The sequence below is a fragment of the Saccostrea cucullata genome, unplaced genomic scaffold (assembly GCF_032062105.1).
Source record: "Saccostrea cucullata isolate Sc308-1 unplaced genomic scaffold, CSIRO_AGI_Scuc_v1 ctg3297, whole genome shotgun sequence".
NCBI classification, from domain to species: Eukaryota; Metazoa; Mollusca; class Bivalvia; order Ostreida; family Ostreidae; genus Saccostrea; species Saccostrea cuccullata.
In genome coordinates this window covers 9,560-28,174 of record NW_026935665.1, presented here as the reverse complement: position 1 = coordinate 28,174, position 18,615 = coordinate 9,560, and the positions used below count along the sequence as shown (strand labels likewise).

At 33.5% G+C, this 18,615-nt stretch overlaps 2 protein-coding genes across 2 annotated transcripts; both read right to left on the bottom strand.

Annotated features, from left to right (window-relative positions):
• Window positions 1-628: 628 nt before the first annotated feature.
• On the bottom strand, window positions 629-4,341 carry LOC134243541 (uncharacterized). Its single transcript, XM_062725798.1, has 4 exons — window positions 4,057-4,341; window positions 2,666-2,811; window positions 2,260-2,352; window positions 629-795 (listed from the first exon to the last, which is right to left on the bottom strand). The coding sequence occupies exons 1-4, from the start codon at window positions 4,245-4,247 to the stop codon at window positions 629-631; spliced, it is 597 nt and encodes a 198-aa protein (XP_062581782.1). The 5' UTR covers window positions 4,248-4,341.
• A 132-nt stretch (window positions 4,342-4,473) lies between these two features.
• On the bottom strand, window positions 4,474-18,599 carry LOC134243536 (uncharacterized). Its single transcript, XM_062725793.1, has 13 exons — window positions 18,436-18,599; window positions 17,630-17,775; window positions 14,292-14,384; window positions 11,091-11,247; window positions 10,920-10,959; window positions 10,510-10,668; window positions 10,368-10,423; window positions 9,969-10,106; window positions 9,451-9,622; window positions 9,192-9,299; window positions 8,212-8,427; window positions 4,629-4,836; window positions 4,474-4,537 (listed from the first exon to the last, which is right to left on the bottom strand). Exons 1-13 carry the CDS (start codon window positions 18,492-18,494, stop codon window positions 4,503-4,505), a joined length of 1,587 nt encoding a protein of 528 aa, XP_062581777.1. The 5' UTR covers window positions 18,495-18,599; the 3' UTR covers window positions 4,474-4,502.
• Window positions 18,600-18,615: the final 16 nt, after the last annotated feature.

The window sequence follows — 18,615 nt, the reverse complement described above, 5'->3', positions numbered from 1 at the left end:
AATTGTTAGTGTTCCCATGAGTGAAAAATTGGAGCGAGGAACTTATTGCAGCATTTAAACACGTTTGGTTTTCGTTTCTTACAGGACCACATTTAACGATAGATGCCTGTCTCCAGTAGGTAATACCCCCCCCCCCACGCGCATTCTCCATTCACAATACACAGTACCAAACTGCATTAACCGAAATACAAATAAATATATAAAAGGAAAATATATCAAGCACTATACCTCAACTCCTTTTATTTTTCATTAAAATCAATCCACGCTAGTCTATAATTTATCCATAATTTATATTGATAAATTGTTTATATTTACTGACATTTCCATTTTCCAGCATACGGATTTATATATAATAACCCCATTGTAAATTACAGATGAAATAAGAAATAAATTACCAACCGAATATGTATTATATATTATTAAAGAATTTTTATTTTATTTCTGTTTATTTTAATGCATGTGGAATATTCCATGTACGAGTGAATAGGTCTCTAGTGATGACGTATTACGCATCTTATGAACGATAACTCATTATATGAACGATAACTCATGTTCGACTTCTTTTACGCCATATCTTCTAGTCATTACCTTTTTAAAATGGTTATCAATTCCATTCTTTTTTACTATTTTATTGATACCTGAGCGACACAGACGTCTTCCTGATGTTACTTATTCTACTGACAGCATCAGAATGCCAGTGTTGAATATGAGGAAGCTGTTGTAAACTGCAGTCATCCAGTAAGTAGTCAACAGAAGGCTCGGTTACTTGAAGGAATAACTTCACACTGGTTGTACCTATTGAAAGGGCCAATTGAATAAAGTAACGGTTGCAGAGTAATGCATAAAAGAAAGTACTGACCTTATATAAATGCTGGGGAAGTACTAGTACACAGTAGTAGGGATTAAGTTATTTTTTCATGGATAATTTTGATAGGCTGATATTTTATATCGAAATGTTCAAACATTTTTAAGTTACCCTCAAAGTTAGTAATTGTTAAATATGTAATCAACAAAACGAAATTCTTGGCATAATGTCTTAAATATAATGATTACTGATGGTTTTAATTGACAAAATAGCACAATATCTTATAAAGCAGGTTTTAAATAGACACGATAAAATAATAAATAAATATCAATATCAATGCTTTTCAAGAACAATTTCAAAATCTAGTACTAGTACTTTTATATCTAAAAAGGTTAAATCTACGATAATGCAGAGGGAATTTTACTAAGTTTATTTTTTACATACTGTAATAGTTTTTTCGATTTTTTCTCAGAAATTTATGTGTGTTATATATATATATATATATATATATATATATATATATATATATATACATCAACATGAAAATATAACCTTTGACAAAGCTCATTTATAAATGCTTATAATTAAATTTTGAATGTTATGCAGTGAAAAGTAATAATGGAAAAAAAAAATCCCACAAGACAACATATTTCAGGATTTTAATTTGAACATTGATTTCATATACTTTTTATAGTAGGAGAATAAAAACAATATGAATAAACTAGGACTAGTGAGAGTTTTTATCATTCACATTTTTGTAATATCAAATTAAAAATAGGTAAAAGTTTAAATATTGACAGAGAAAATAGAAGTAGCATTACTAACAACTTTATTGTTCAAACTCCAATGAAGAAAATAAGGTATTGAACAGTGATTGATCTATAAAAACAATACAAATCTTTAAACAGGGGATAGGACAAGGAAATTCAGGTGATGGAACCAGGTGCCCAAGAGGAGTAAGCATCCCTGTTGACAGGACACATCGGTTATAAGCCTTATGTATTAAGTAGATAAACAGAACAACTCGTAGTCATATTTTATATAAAATAAAGTCTAACAATTAGCATGAAAGACTTCAGCCAAATACGACTTAAAAATAGGGTTGAATCGTTAACAAGGACATCACCCCGACTATGGAATTTACAAAACTCTTTTTTCAACCCCATTGTTGACATTCCTACAATATCGACATATTCGTCAGTAGCCTTTTTACATTCGTATTTTTTTAAAAATCTATTTAGTAACATTATTTATTTAGTAACATTATTTAATTTTTATCATATATCCTTATGTAAAGAGTATTGTTACTTTATTTGTTTGTAGGAAAATTTAGGTCATAATGTTAAAAAATATTTCTCTTTCAGAGAAGTATAATGAGAAGCATCTAAAAACAACTTCTCTTTCGATAATCTTCAATCCTGTCATCTTGCTTTGATTTTCTCATTAATTTTTACCTGCAGGTACAAAGAAATCGCCGCTTATTTCTGTCCAGCCATATCTCAGTTCTTGATAAGGAAGTACAGCGACATTTATTCCGTGAATTTTCCCTTGAAACATTGAAAAGATAAGGCTGATAACTAATTGTAAATATCTGTTAAACCAGATTAAATTGCATAAGGGAAGAATGTGAGGTAAAGACTAAACTATTTGGCTTTTTTTTGCTTTGACGTTAAAAATAAAAACAGTAAAGAAGATATGGACCCCAAAGTACATACCATACACTGTGTTCTTACTCAGATTACATAACATGTTGCCAAGTTACTTAAGCAGATACCCGCATGTATTAACAATAGGATGTTACCGATACCGTATATACACCATGGTATTTTACTATACACCGTATGTTCCATTAGAACTTACCATGAGTGTTGACTGCAGCCATTAGATCAACCTCTACAGTAGTCACATTGTGTGGCATATCAAGCAGTTTGAAATACATCCTAGCGACATAGTTGTGTCCGGGAGGGACGTGTACGTTGTCCTGGGGTGACGACCAGTTATATTGTCTGAAAGTAATATCGCTTTATAGAAAATATCCATAACATTGCTGGAAAGGCGTTCAATGGAGTATCCCAAAATCTTATCTGAATTTAAATAAGTAAATAAAATTTATCCATAATAATTCTAAAAACGGATTCAATTGAATCTACAAAAAACTAGGTATATTTTACGGGGAAAAATATGAAATCCTCAGATTTAAAATACAATATCTTTAATGAAAAAATGAAAATAAATCCAGAACCGAAAGTTTATCATTCTTCTCATCAAGAGGAGAACTAATTAGGAATCACTGACGAAAACACTTCATTCAAGACTAGATAACCTTGACCTTTGAAATATAACCTTTCTTATAATAAAAAATAGTAGCAGTATTCACTTTTGTATGAAACATGTCTTAAAGTGGGCAAAAATAATACTTGAACAAATGGGCCCTAAGGTCGATAGGAAATGCTTACTCCTCCATAGCACCTGATCCATCCCCAGATGTGTTTAGAGGTGTTTTAGCTCTGGTACCGATTTACATTGCTTTAAAGGACTTTTGAACTTTAAAACTTTTCTCTCCGTATTTCATTTCAGTGTATTACCAATGATCACGCGAGAATTGTCATGTCTGGTAGAAAGGACATTTGGTAAAATTAAGTTTTATTTTACCTTGGTTTAACATATACATGTAAAGCCTTGGGCTAGGTTTATTTTACCTTACTTTATCATATAAAAGGTAGGCTGTTAATAGTAATTTAGAAAAATAAATCTTATTGGAAGGAGGTTGAATAGGAAAATAATTCAGTTTGCCAGCAGCCACCCGTATTCAAAAAATATATATGCACCATTTAGAAGGTCCCATCGAATTATAACCCTCTCGTTGAAAAGTGTTGCGAATTCGTTGGTGAATACAATGACATTTGTATTGTCCCAATGGCTTTTGAGCTTGATCAGTGTTTGTTATTTCATTTTTTTTTTTTTAGAGATTTGTCTCCCAGATAATTTGATGTCCAAGAGCACCTACGATCAATATCAAAAATTAACATGTTATTGACAAATTAATGAGGATAAAATATCAAACATTTGTTTAGAGATCCGGGGTCTGCTCCGAATTTATATTATTTCAGTGGTATTCTGAGCTTGTTTACTGTTCATTAATTTCATATATACGAAGTTAAAGACGAAGAAAGCTTACTTGATTTATATATTCCTTCATAGAAAATATCCATTGATACTGCCAGATCAGTTAAACCTTCCATTTAACTCACCTGTTTATAACTTTGATGGATTTACTCCCATGGTAAACGTCTGCTGAGTATGACGTCATGATACAATCCTCACAAACCCAACTCCCATTAAAACTTGTATTCTCAAAGTCGGCATTGTGAAGATATTCAGTTGCAGCCTCAACGAGAGAGGCGACAAAAGAAAGACCTAACCACAGAGGAAGTGAGTGCATTTTCTGATAATCTAAGAATGACTAGTGTACTATATTTTTACTTCAACCTTTTATCAGATAAAGAAAGGTTCAGTTAGTTTCGTTTGTCTTTTCTGGGCATGGCTTAATATCCAATTTTGAACTTCAATAAAAGCCAACAGAATACAAATATATATAATTAAATAGACCATGCTGCCTACTACATATTGTTTAATAGCCCAATGCTGATTTACACAAAAATAAAGAAATAATTAAAATTTTTCTTTGATCTGTTCTTTAGCCGAATGCAATCTGTATGACGTGATGGTCGTCTGAAAGGAAATCAAAGATAATTATCTATGTCCAGCATCTCATTAAGGAACGATGTATATGCTACATTTTATTTTTATCTATTTATTTTACCCGTTACATGGACTGTGATATCCTTCCCTGCAGAATCTATCACCAGGTTTTCCCGGTGAATTGTATTTCCATTATGCTTAACCAGCAGTTGGTAGTCTCCTTTAAATACACTGGTATGTAACACTTGACCGGAAGTCATTGTATCGGTGTAATCTGTCCACCATGCTTTCTTCACTAAATCTAAATATTTTTGTCCAGCAGCATTTGCCTGTAAAACAATTTGTTTTTCCCTGTAAAAAATATGTCATTGTATTTATTCATTCCCGAAAAGTGTAAGTATAGATTAATGTTCGATCAAACGCTCTAAAGAACTTATGTGAATATAGTTTTCTGATTCTGATGGTGAAATACTGAAAAGATTACATGGTTCGTTGGATTGGCCATTATCAGAACAATACACATGTACGTAGGCAAAAATTGTAGCACTATAAGTACAGACTTTTGAAATCGAATAATCGTGACAAACTGGCACAACACAATTATACTTTACAAAGGATCATTCTCTATAAGGCCGTTTTGCGGCCTACAATGACTTCAAATTTTCAGATTGCATTTTTTCCTTAAACTTTGCACGAATCACTAGGCTTATGTTCCAATTCAATGATAAATATTGGTTGGTTAATGATACAATAGTATTTTTAATGATATAGGGTCCCAAAGTAAGATACTATCGGTCCGAATTAGCATTAGAGTAATGGGAAAACTCAAGAGGGTGGCTGTGTTAGATAACACCCACACATGACATAACCACCTTTAACCAACACCAAAATTTGCATGTAAACTTCTTATAGACATAAAAAGTGACTACCAAATTATGAATTTGGTTAAAGGTGGTTATGACATCTAAATAAAAACTTTTCACTTCATTTTTATGATATTTGCAGAAAAAGCTAAGTACTCACAAGGAATGATATCAGCCTATGTAGATTATTTCTTTTTATGAACTTTTGGTTAGAGTACAATTTTCTATTGATTTACTAAGATTAATATCAGTCATGCATATTTACTTTAAAAAATGTTAACTTTTTACTTAAAAATCTAAAAATCAAAGGACTGAGAAGACTGGATGTCATGAAATTACAAGTGGAGACGTTTCTTTGAAATGTCTGATAAAAATTAAGAAATAAAAACTTTTTATAGGTTATAGTGAATTCATATGAGTTATCTTTTATATTTATAATTATAGTTTAGTATATCTATATATGCTACTTCTTTGAATTCCGTTATGAGTACTGCATGTATTCTTTGTATTTCCTTATGAGTACTGTATATGTTCTAGGAATGATAAAAGCAATCTTGGTTGAAGCGCTAACATGCATTTATTATATGTGTTATAGACTTTTTTTCCTATGGGTACACACATAATTTTTATATGGACACTTCCGTACGAGTATCACGTGATCCATATTTTGTAAACTAGGTCTTAATATTGAGAGGACTGTCTTTTCATCACACTCCTTTGATAGCATCGATATAAGTTACGAGAACAGTAGTCCTGTCTTAGAAAAATAAACTGGTAAAGAGGAGAGAGATTCCTAAATGCAATATGTGATTGATAATTGAATGTTGCTTTACCCCATTTAAGGACTTTTCAACCAGATAAAGAGATCATCCACTTAAGGTCAAGTGTTTATGCATAGTTGCATTACTAACCAACGCCCAACGCAGGACGGGACCTTTTTTATATATAAAAAAAGATAATATCCAAGAGACCCATGACATTTACCTTAAATGCTAAAGACCTAGGCAGGGAACTGTCACTATCCGTGTTAAACAAGTTTTTGACGCTGCACTGGGAAAGAGACTGAATTTAACCTACAGGTTTCAAGATTGGAAAGGCCCATCAAACCCTTAGGGTTCATTTTGTATCTGGGATATTGTAGAACTCCTAAGTCCGTATACTAATATACGGAAACTTTAGAATCTGATATGCATATTTGAAGGAACTGTTAAAATTCTACTCCATTTTATGTTGTGCTGTTAGACACGGGGGGGGGGGGAGGGGGTCAACTTTTATACATGTAAATACATAAAGTTTAGATGGCATTTTTAATTGTATGTATCGTGCAACAAGAGTAATAAAATAAAAGCAAAGCTATTTTACGACGCTATTTCATTTTACTTAGAGATGGATATTTTAATGCAACCGCTCTGAGTTATGTGTATTGACTATTTATACGTATATGGATAGTCAACATGTACTTGCATTGATATTATTAAGCTATTAATTCTTTATTTTTTGCAATTGTTGAATTTCTTTTCTTAATTTTTTATTTAACCACAATCAAAATCCATTAAGTACATTCAACATTTGATACGTAACTTTTAGAGTTCAATAGAAACTTATGAGTTTAGAAACCTCATTTCTAACATGATTATTTTATGCGTAAGATAAGTACCACATCTATAGATATGATATACAATTACAATATAATTATATATGATTTAAAACTTTTCAATAAATTGCCAATCAAACTTTTTTCAGCACCATACCGTGTGAATTTCGTAAAGATTTGCGTTCAAAATATGCAAAATGTGGATGCATCGGAATTCTTGTCATAAAAAATATCTTGAACCTTAAATTTCAAAAATCCTCGAATTTATTACTTAAGTCTTATGTATTTCCGACACAAAGAAACAATTTTTGATAATTTACATTCAGAAACATGCATAGAAACTTGATTTAAATAGACCTACCCTCAATTTTTTTTTACTTACAGCCATTTTTTATCTCTAAATCACGTGACTTAGATGTTTGATGTTGAAAAACAAACATCAAAATCATGAACTGGAATGATTATAGTTATATAAAATCACATTTTAAAGTGATTTTATCGTAGGCCGGAAAATGGCCTTATAGAGAATGAACCTTTGTAGTTTTGTAGCATTAGTTTTGTAGCATTCTGGTTATAAGGATGTTTACAGCCGCACCAGAATTTCCAAAATAATACGAAAGTTCCTGAAAATATTAACTGTTAATGCTGTAATGTATTGTTAAACTTACTTAATAGAGGATAGAGGATACTTTAAACAGTTGGGCATTTTCTTGATAGTTAACCGATAATCAGTCACAAATTACCATCCAAAGTTGATTCATGATGAAATAATCACTGCTATAGAAGATCCCGTAAACAGTGACACATTGGTACTCACTGCTACAGAAGATCCCGTAAACAGTGACACATTGGATACTCACTGCTATAGAAGACCCCGTAAATAGTGACACAATAGATACTCACTGCTATGGAAGATCCCGTAAACAGTGACACATTGGATACTCACTGCTATGGAAGACCCCGAAAACAGTGACACATTGGATACTCACTGCTATGGAAGACCCCGTAAACAGTGACACATTGGATACTCACTGCTATGGAAGACCCCGTAAACAGTGACACATTGGATACTCACTGCTATGGAAGATCCCGTAAACAGTGACACATTGGATACTCACTGCTATGGAAGATCCCGTAAACAGTGACACATTGGATACTCACTGCTATGGAAGATCCCGTAAACAGTGACACATTGGATACTCACTGCTATGGAAGATCCCGTAAACAGTGACACATTGGATACTCACTGCTATAGAAGATCCTGTAAACAGTGACACATTGGGATCATATATTGCTCCGTCCCAGAACCCCCACAACAGAACGCCCTCTACCGCAGGGTGACTAAAATACAGAGTTAGAAGCTCCTCCAAAGCCGCTGCCTTTTTGGTACTGTCGGATTCTAGAATCGTTAGCTCTGTTATCCAGATCTTCAGTCCAGCTTCTGCTACCTTATCCAGTCTGTACTACAAAACACAAAAACCCTCTTTGTCCTTTCTGTATAACAAAGACAAAATATCTTATTATTCATTATACACTATAAAGACAAAATTATCGTGTATACCATGGCATTGGTGAATTTTTAAAGAATATTAGAAAGGATCAGCCATGGCATCGTCTCAAGCCACGGTCCGGAGTCCGCATATAGCTCTCTCCTACCCGTGGCTGCTTGATCACAAAAAGTGTCGTAATCTTGAATATTTACGCCTCTCTATTGTGACGTAATATTCAGTCAGTGTCAAGTTTTGTTTCCATCGTAATCGAAATCAACAACTGACGTCAACAGTATACAAGAAATATTTCCTATACTACGATTGGACATTGAAAGGTCGCGATAAAGTTCATCATCCGACTATGCTTTACTCGCATTGGTCAATATTTTAATGAGTTACGAAGAATTCTCTCCTCGTTCAACCACGGCCAGATGGGAGAAGAGCGGACATTTTGGCCGTGGTTTGCGACGATGCAGCCATGGGTACTTAATGATTTTCTAGTGTGTTTATACAGTATATGCTTGGCTTCAGATATGAGTGCGGTAAGTTAATAGTCATCGCATGTGACATAAAAGCATACCAATACTCACCAGACATTTATTTTTGTTATCCTCTTTTTTGATTTCAAAATACTGAGAAACTGATTATACAATATTTAAAAACGTCAAGTTAACGTACTTAGATATTTGTAAAGAAACAATTTAATTACTACTGAACATTTTGTGAATTTAAGGTACCTTAAGTACATCAAGATTTATCTGAGAGTTCTTAATGTGACTCTGAATACCAATCCCATGCAATGGAACTCTGTCTTTGATTAGCTGTAGTCCCTGGTTTTTCAGAGCCTAAAGGAACAAATAAGTAAGTGTTATCAATACTGTTATCCTTTAAGTCCGAAAGGAAATCGAAATAATTAAACACTTTATCTAACACTTTTTAACTCGGTTGCTTACAATTATTTCTGAATCCTGTCTATGGAGTTCGTTTTACACTAACCGTGGTAAAAAGATTTGAATTCACAATATTGTAGTCATTAAGGAATAGCTTTGTTTGTGGCTGAGCGACATGAAGCCAACTGAACATTTTTTGGATGATATCAGGGTCGCCAGTGTGTTCCTCAAAGTAACGTCCGTGTAATGCTTCGTTATAAACATCCCAGTGATCTAAACTATGTAAGAAAAAAAATGGATTAAATTTTATCAATCTAAAGGCAAAATTGGAATCAAAACAATATAACCTCCTCTTTCTGAGAAAATAAAAGCACCTATAAAAAGGAGCCTACATCATTTGAAAATTTAAAAACTGTTTATTTAGCTTTTTCTGATTCTTTTGTATAATTATAATTATCTAATTAAATAGTAAATACTTGCATGTTTTGGATAAAAAATTTCGTATGAAATTTGAGATTTTAGCTAACCTTTGTATTTTTTTTTGCACTGAAAATGAATCAGCGTTTTAACGAGCTATATGATGTGTTTTTTTGCTTCTAGTTGTAACAGAAAGTCCCAACTTACGTCCCGTTGGTGTTCGATACAACGTCATTGATGTGCCTTTTCATTTCATTGATAAATTCCGTATGGGACTTTCCTGCTAACCACTTTGGTGAATGTCCATCTACCGCCCAAAATACGTTATGTCCCCTGACATGCAATCTAGAAACATTTACATGAAATATGTGGAGATTACAATCATTATTCAATCTTAAAATTCTATTCAAGCGACGCAAATTACGAGGAAAACAAATAAGGATCTAAGAAAAATGGGATAAGATCCCATGGAAGAGTTAGCATCCCCTGCAGACCGGTAACACATGGCGTGTACTCCTACCATGTGAGTATTATTTAAAAGATTAATGACGGTTTCCTTCCAAGAACTGAGAACAAGAATTTAAATAGAAAGAAGAAACTGTTTACCCATGCGATCGTAGTGTCGCTATCGCTCTCACTGCTGTATCAAATTTTGGGTGTCCCTGTAAGTAAAAATTATAAATAAATAATGTTTCCTATTTTTGTGCTCTGAATTCTTTTTGATATTTTGTCCAGCTATAAATCTAACCTCTGTCCATTCAAGGAGTCTCCACTTCAGAGCGTTTTCCAGGACAGCCCAGTTAAAATTGTTATATATAAAGTCCTGATAGGCATGGTGTGCGTCATCAACCAGTAAAGATGCTTTTACTGCTGTACCAAACGGAAAGGCGTGTCTCTGCTGAACAAGCTGTAAAACGTGTCCCGAGCATGAAAACAGTTCTTTGAAGAAATTTTTTTGCAGCTTTAACTAATCTTTTTTTTTTTTAAAAAATTAAGTTTGCAAAGGACTAAAAGTCTTTTGTTCCAGTGCATTAAATGCTCAGCTTTTTTGGTCTTTTTTGTGGACAGGCAATCAGTAAAGAAACAGAAATGGTGCATCGAATTTTAATTTAAAAACAGATATCAAAAAGATTATCTTCTTTCAGACAATATTACTACCTGTATTGATATACCATCAGCGTGTGTTCCGTGCGCCATTCTATAAATATATTTGGAATTTTATCGTCTAAGTTAAAAATTTTGGAATCTATTCTATTGTCTAAGTTAAAAATTCTGGAATCGAATGTGGCCATCAATCGCCGTTATCAAACATTTAATTGATGCCGATACCTGAGCGACACTGACGCCTTCCTGATGTTACTTATTCTACTGACAGCATCAGTATGCCAGTGTTGATTATGAGGAAGCTGTTGTAAACTGCAGTCATCCAGTAAGTAGTCCACAGAAGGCTCGGTTACTTGTAGGAATAACTTCACACTGGTTGAACCTATTGAAAAGTCTAAAAATTATATTAAATTTATGAAATATAATTTTTGTGTTTGTTTTAATATTGACCTATTTTAATATTTTTTTAAGCTGCATATTAGTTTACATATTTTTTTCACTTACTTATTTTATATAAAATTACTTGAAATGAAGCAAAAATCAGTTCCATGCGTAGTCGGCAATACAAACAAGCAAATTCAAAGAATTGTGGTCCCCCGCTTTCGGTGTCTTTGTGGGTGAGATGTTATTTTTATGACATATTGTGTGTAATACGAACATCCTATCATATGTCATTTATTTAGAAAGTAACACTGAAGTTGATTTTTTTTGAAGGATGAAAACCCTAATCCTTACCGTTAAAAGGTTATGACCAAAGTAAAAAGATTTTTAAAAGTAGGTCAACTCCAAGGCCAAGATCAAACGGTCAAAGTTGTTGATATCCAATGAAAGATTTTCTCACAAGGATTACATATGTGAAGTATGAAAGCCCTAGCCCCTACTGTTCAAAATTTATGGTCAAGGTTAAAGTTTTTTTATAAGTACATAAATCTTTAATGTGCGGAGTCATATTTTTTATCTTTATTGAATAACTTACTGAGCCATAATTTACTTTATGCCATATCTGGTAGTAGTCTCCATTCATGAATTCTACTCACAAAATCTCATTGGCCAGTAAATTTGTACCCCCTTGTTTAACCGGTTTTTCTGCTATATATACTGAGGCATGGGCCCATCCCTGTCAGTGCGGGAAATTTAACCTACATATTACCAGCTGCCCGTTGTCACCACTTGAAAGGTAATTTTCTTAGTCTATCAAATTTTTGTATTTTTTTTATTAAGTCCAATTTATAATCTCAAGTATTTTTCATATTTTGAGAGAAAGGTATTTTAAACTATGAAATTGACGTTTTTGGGCTTAGTAAACTTAAATTTTCTTATTTTTGAAGTGAATAGGAAATAAAAGTATTTTGTCTCAGTGTCTATGTGTATTATGATATTGTATATATGTTTTTGTATTTGTAGATCTGCCATTGCTTTTTCATTCCAAATAAATTTATTACTGAACCTGCGTTCTTCATCTCCGCTTGGTTACATTAAGGTCAAAGTCAAAAATTCAAAGTTGCTGATATCCAATGAAAGGACTTGCCACAAAGAATACATATGTAAAATATAAAAGTCCTAGTATCTACCGTTCAAAAGTTGTGACCAAAGTTAAAGTATTTTTAAAAAGTAGTTAAAACTCCAAGGTCAAGGTCAAAGGGTAAAAGTTATTGGTATCCAATGAAAGGTCTTCTCAAAAGGATCACATATGTGAAGTACAAAAGCCCTAGTCCTCACCGTTCAAAAGTTATGGTCAAGGTTAAAGTTTTTTCATAAGTACATAAATCTCCAAGGTCAAGGTCAAAAGGTCAAGGTTGTTGGTATCCAATGAAATGCCTTGCCACAAGGAATACATATGTGAAATATAAAAGTCCTAGTATCTACTGTTTAAAAGTTGTAACCAAGGTTAAAGTTTTTAAAATGTAATTAAAACTCCAAGGTCAAGGTCAAAGGGCAAAAGTTACTGGTATCCAATGAAAGGTCTTCTCACAAGAATTACAAATGTGAAGTACAAAAGCCTTCGTCCTCACCGTTCAAAAGTTATGGTCAAGGTTAAAGTTTTTTCATAAGTACGTAAATCTCCAAAATCAAGGTCAAAAGGTCAAGGTTGTTGTTATCCAATGAAAGGTTTTGCCACAAACAATGCATATGTGAAATTTGAAAGTCCTAGTACTTCAAAAGTTAAGGCCAAAGTAAAAGTTTGGAATTTTTGTGTAAAAGTGGGTCAAACTCCAAGTTCAAGGTCAAAAGGTCAAATTTGGTGGTACCCAAAGAAAGGTCTTGTCACAAGGAATACACATGTGAAATATGAAAGTCATAGCTCCACTAAATCAAAAGTTATGGGCAAGGTTAAAGTTTTTTTGACGGACAGGCTGACGGACAGACAGACAGATGAATGAGATTTAATGTCCCCTCGCTTTCGCGAAAGCGGGGGACAATAATATTTGGATAGCCACCGTCTCGTGTAACAAGTCCCATTTAAGGTAAGTCACTCGTCAGCTTTTTAGAAAAGTTCACGCAGAACCTCTTACTTAAAAAATATTTATTAAAATTCAATTTTTATAAAATATTTATATTCAACAATGTAAATTTTTTAACATTCATGGAAAAAACTGCTTAAAAATCTACAAAGAAGCAAGATTTATGAGGGACTATTTCTTGTGGTGGAAGGATATTCAGCAGAAATTTCAGCAAATCTGCACATTTATTAAATTTAATGTCTTGAAACTTTAGTCTCACATACCTTTACTCGGAGAATATTTTCCGTTGTGATTTTGCAGGAATATTTAATATAGGTCTTAATTTATATTTTTAGAACAAGTTTTACACCTTCCCTCAACAAACTTTGCCAAGAAATGAAGATATATTAAAGAAGTCAAAATAAAATTTACACCATTTTTTGCCTGAAAATCACATATTTTGACCAATATTTCAAAATTAACATCACTGACCCCAACTTTTTCTTTCATTATTTTAAACTACTTGATACTTGTGACTGATCAGCACTTAACTCCTAAAAAGCTTGATATAAGAAAATATTTGATAGCCTATTTAGTTTTTTAATACCCCAAATATGTTATTTTTTAGTGCAAAAAGGTCACAATAATAAACGCGCATTAATTTGCAAGATTTGTTCAATGATAAATATTATTTAAACTATTTTATGTAAAATAAGATTAAATTTATTAACGTAGTTACATCTGATATATTAAAATTAGAGATAAAGTAATAAATCAAAGAGTTAAAATTTAAGTGCAAAAAGGTCAACTTAATTGAACCATAGATCAGTAAGATGCACACTGACCCCCTATTTTCTCTGCGATTTTGAGTGATACTATATGAGTACTTATCCAAAATATACTTCCCAAAAATTCCTTGATATAACAAATTTGAGGAGTGACTTACCTTAACCAGTTTGTTATTGATTTCATAATTAATTTTTACCTGCTGGTACAAAGAAATCGCCGCTAATTTCTGTCCAGCCGAACCTTAGTTCTTGATGGGGAAGCACAGCAGTCTTTATTCTGTGAACTCTGCCTTTAAATTAACAAAATAAAACAATAACTAAACTATATTTATTTTTGTGAATAAACCGTATTAAACAAATTGGGATGTACCGGTACAAAATCTATAGATATAATTTGGTTGTTGAAATGGCCTTGCAAGCCAAATAATCTATGATCTATCATTGAGTCGTTTTTGACACACTAGTCTCATACATTTTTTAGCTCACCTGAGCCGAAGGCTCAAGTGAGCTTTTCTGATCACATTTTGTCCGTCGTCCGTCCGTCTGTCTGTCCATCCGTCCGTCTGTAAACTTTTCACATTTTCGACTTCTTCTCAAGAACCAATGGGCCGATTTTAACTAAACTTGGTACAAAACATCCTTGGGTAAAGGGGAGTTTAAATTGTTAAAAAGAAGGGCTAAGTCCCCTTACAAGGGGAGATAATCAAGAAAAGACAAAAATAGGAGGGATCACTAAAAAATCTTCTTCTCAAGAACCACTGGGCCAGGAAAGCTGAAACTAATAGGGAAGCATCCTTGGGTAGTGTAGATATTAAACTGCTAAAATCATGACCCCCGGGGGCGGGGCCACAATAGGGAATCCAAATTTTACATAGAAATAGATTGAACAAATCGTTAAATATCTTCTTCACAAGAACCACTGGGCCAGGAAAGCTGAAACTTATATGGAAGCATCCTTGGGTAGTGCAAATATTAAATTGTTAAAATCATGACCGCTGGGGTAGGGCGGGGCCACAATAGGGAATTCCAAGTTTTACATATTTAAGGAATGACTTTAATTCTTGGCCATATTATCGAGTATAATCTGGTTTGGGTCAGTTTACGCTTTATAATCCGCGAAGCGGATTATAAAAAAGCGTAAACTGACCCAAACCAGATTATACTCGATAATATGGCCAAGAATTAAAGTCATTCCTTATAATTTAATTTTAAAATAATTAAACAACTTTTGATGTAAAATTGTGTTGCTTTTTATAAGTTCAAATTTACCGCGCAATAATACAACCGTAGTAACGGAAGTGATTTGAAGCGAGGGGAGGTAATGACTGATTCATAGATCTAGCAGCCATGATGTTTGTTTACATGAGGTAAGAACGAGTAATTGATTAAAGTTTAAGGTACATTTATTAAATCTGGAATTTTCCATGGATTCCGAGGACTGGAAATGAGGGGATTGCATGGATATGATGATTAAGCTGGTCGTCAAGGGGGTGTGTCCCCATACCAAACCAGATTATACAAAATGTTATGCGTTCCTTTTTGGTAATCAACCAATGAGAGGCGAGAATACAAATAAAATTAAATTATAAATATATAAAACAAATTTTTAAAAATCTTCTTCTCAAGAACCACTGGGCCTGGAAAGCTAAAACTTATGTGGAAGCATCCTGGGGTAGTTTAGATTCTAAAGTTTTAAAATCATAAAAGGGAAGGGGGTAGTGGGACATGATAGATATAGCAAGAGGGGGAATCTGGTAAGAACTGCATTACCCAAGTTACTCAGGTGAGCGATGTGGCCCATGGGCCTCTTGTTTATGCTTAAGATGACTACAGAATTTCTGTCTGTCATATCAACGTCCAGAACTCACGGTGAGTGTGACTGGTCAATAGGGAATACTTGCTCCTCCTTGGCATCTGATCCCACCTCTGGAATTTACTGCCTACTGTTTTAATTTCATGTTCAAATAATTGTAATACTTGTGCTTCTTTTAGTCTAATCTCGAAATCTTCAAGTTCTATGTTCGTAATCTTCAAGCATTTCATTGCACCCTTTTAAAACTTTATCCTATCTTTGGAATTTCAATTGGTCAATGTTTAATGTCCTGTTCACATAATTGTAGTATTTGTAGGTGTTTGAACTCGATCTTTCTTATTATCCTTATGTGTTTCAATCTCCCAAATGGACAAAATCTCTCCAAATCTGTGACCTGTACTTTTTTTCAATAAATTTTTTTTTTTGTTTTTTCCTGATGATTATCTTGGGCATTTTATTTTAAAGTATTGCATCATGCAGAAAATACTTCAGAAAAAATAAAATGAACTTATTTCTAAACACAAATATTTTTTTTTTAAATTTCAATGTAAAAAGGAATGTCTAAGACGCGTGTATAAATGATAATTTATTTCCTATTTGCTGCTCCATTGTAGAATCAATTTCTTTGTTTAAAGCCTTTTACCTTAATGATAAATCTTAACTTCGACATTAAAGACGAAAAACCTAGAGTTAACAAACAATATTCAAGCTCAAAATTCCATTTTAAGCAAAACAAATCAGGAGCAGAGCAAAAACAAACCGCTAAACCCATTTTAAGAAAAGTGTATTGTCTACAGATTTTTGCCCCGTGGGGATCCGGGTTAGAATAGGTTCTCAGTACCCCCTTGCTTGTCGTAAAAGGCGACTAAATGGGGCGGTCCTTCGGATGAGACCGTATAAACCGAGGCCCCGTGTCACAGTAGGTGTGGCACGATAAAGATCCCTCCCTGCTCAATGGCCCTGAGTGCCGAGCATAGGCCTAAATCTGCAGCCCTTCACCGGCAATGGTGACGTCTCCATATCAGTGAAATATTCTGGAAAGGGATGTTAAACAGTATACAATCAATCAATCTACAGATTTTTTGTTTGCCTAAAGCGTACATTGTGACCGGTCAACCTGTATATATTCTTATCCCTACATTTTACACGAGTCCACCTCTTGTGTTTTAAGAGGATTGCCTTAGCTGCTACCAATTTGTACTATATCAAATAAAGCTTGATTACTATTTGTTATTTCCGTCTTCAATAAAAGTGGTCTGTACAGCATGAAACAAGGAAATAGAACAATATTTGAATTCAAAGTCTATTTTATAATACAAATCGGGTGCAGAGCAAATACGGACTTTTAAAAAATCATTAGGGGTGGGATTAGTTACCACTGAGAAGTGAGCATCCTCTATTGACCGGTCAGTTTGTAAATAATAACTTACTCTCTTTGTATTTATGTTTTAGTTCTTGATCAATGTCTTGGATATTATTAATATTTGAAAGTAAATGTTTATCTTTAAAATTTGTAAATTCTAACATTCCAAATGTTGATTCTTTTTTCCATTCTAATTTACTTTACCAGTGACAATTTCATTTATATATTTTATAACTTTCTCTCTTATCAATGAATATTTCTAGAGAGCGTAGTCATTAAAGTTTAACTCATATTTACTAAGAACTACCAAGTTACCCCAGTAAGCTAATATGATAAATGTGCATGCTCTAAGATATTACCATGAGTATTAACAGCAGCCATGAGATCTACTTCTATAGTTTTCACATTGTTTGGTATATTTAGTAACTTAAAATACATCCTAGCGACATAGTTGTGCCCCGGAGGAACGTGGACGTTAGCCTGGGGTGCTGACCAGTAATGGTGTCTGAAAATAATAGGAAATCTAGTTAAACAAGGCAGCTACTGATAGAAAGTTTCATGTGATAAGGCTTTAAACGTTCTTGTTAAAAATCAGCATTTTGAATATATATCAGGAGTTGATCCTTACGTCACGGGTTCGAATCCCACTGTGGGACGTGGAGACCGGTCCTTCGGATGAGACCGTATAAACCGAGGTCTTTTGTCGCACTAGGTGCTGGCACGAAAAAGATCCCTTCCTGCTCAATGACCCTGAGAACCGAGTATAGGACAAAATTTGCAGCTCTACACCGGCAAGTGGAGGCGCCTCCATATGAGTGAAAATTCTCTGGAGGGACGTCAAACAATATACAGTACAATCAATCAATCAAAATCAACTCAATAAATTTCAGCTTGTTTTTCCAAACTATATAATTATATCAATCACAGAATCTTGGGACTTATGTCGAAATTGTCTAAACATAAGCATTTTTCACTTTTATTAATTTATGTCTTTGCGTCTCTTACTATTTAACACCAAGCATAGAAAACTAATTCATTTGATGCAAGCTAAAATTTCCCCTTAGTTAAATCTAAGACAATTCGTTCTAAATGAAAAGTTTCAAATTCGAAGATATATATAGGTAATGTCATTATAACACTTACTCTCTATTTCACCTTGTCCTACCTGTTTGTGACCTTGATTGATCTACTTCCGTGATGTACATCTGCTGTGTAGGACGTCATAGTGCAATCCGCGCAAACCCAGTTACCGCTAAAACTTGTACTCTCAAAGTCCGCATTATGAAGATATTCAGTTGCAGCATCCACGAGGCTGGCAACAAAGGCTAATTCAAGCAACAGAGGA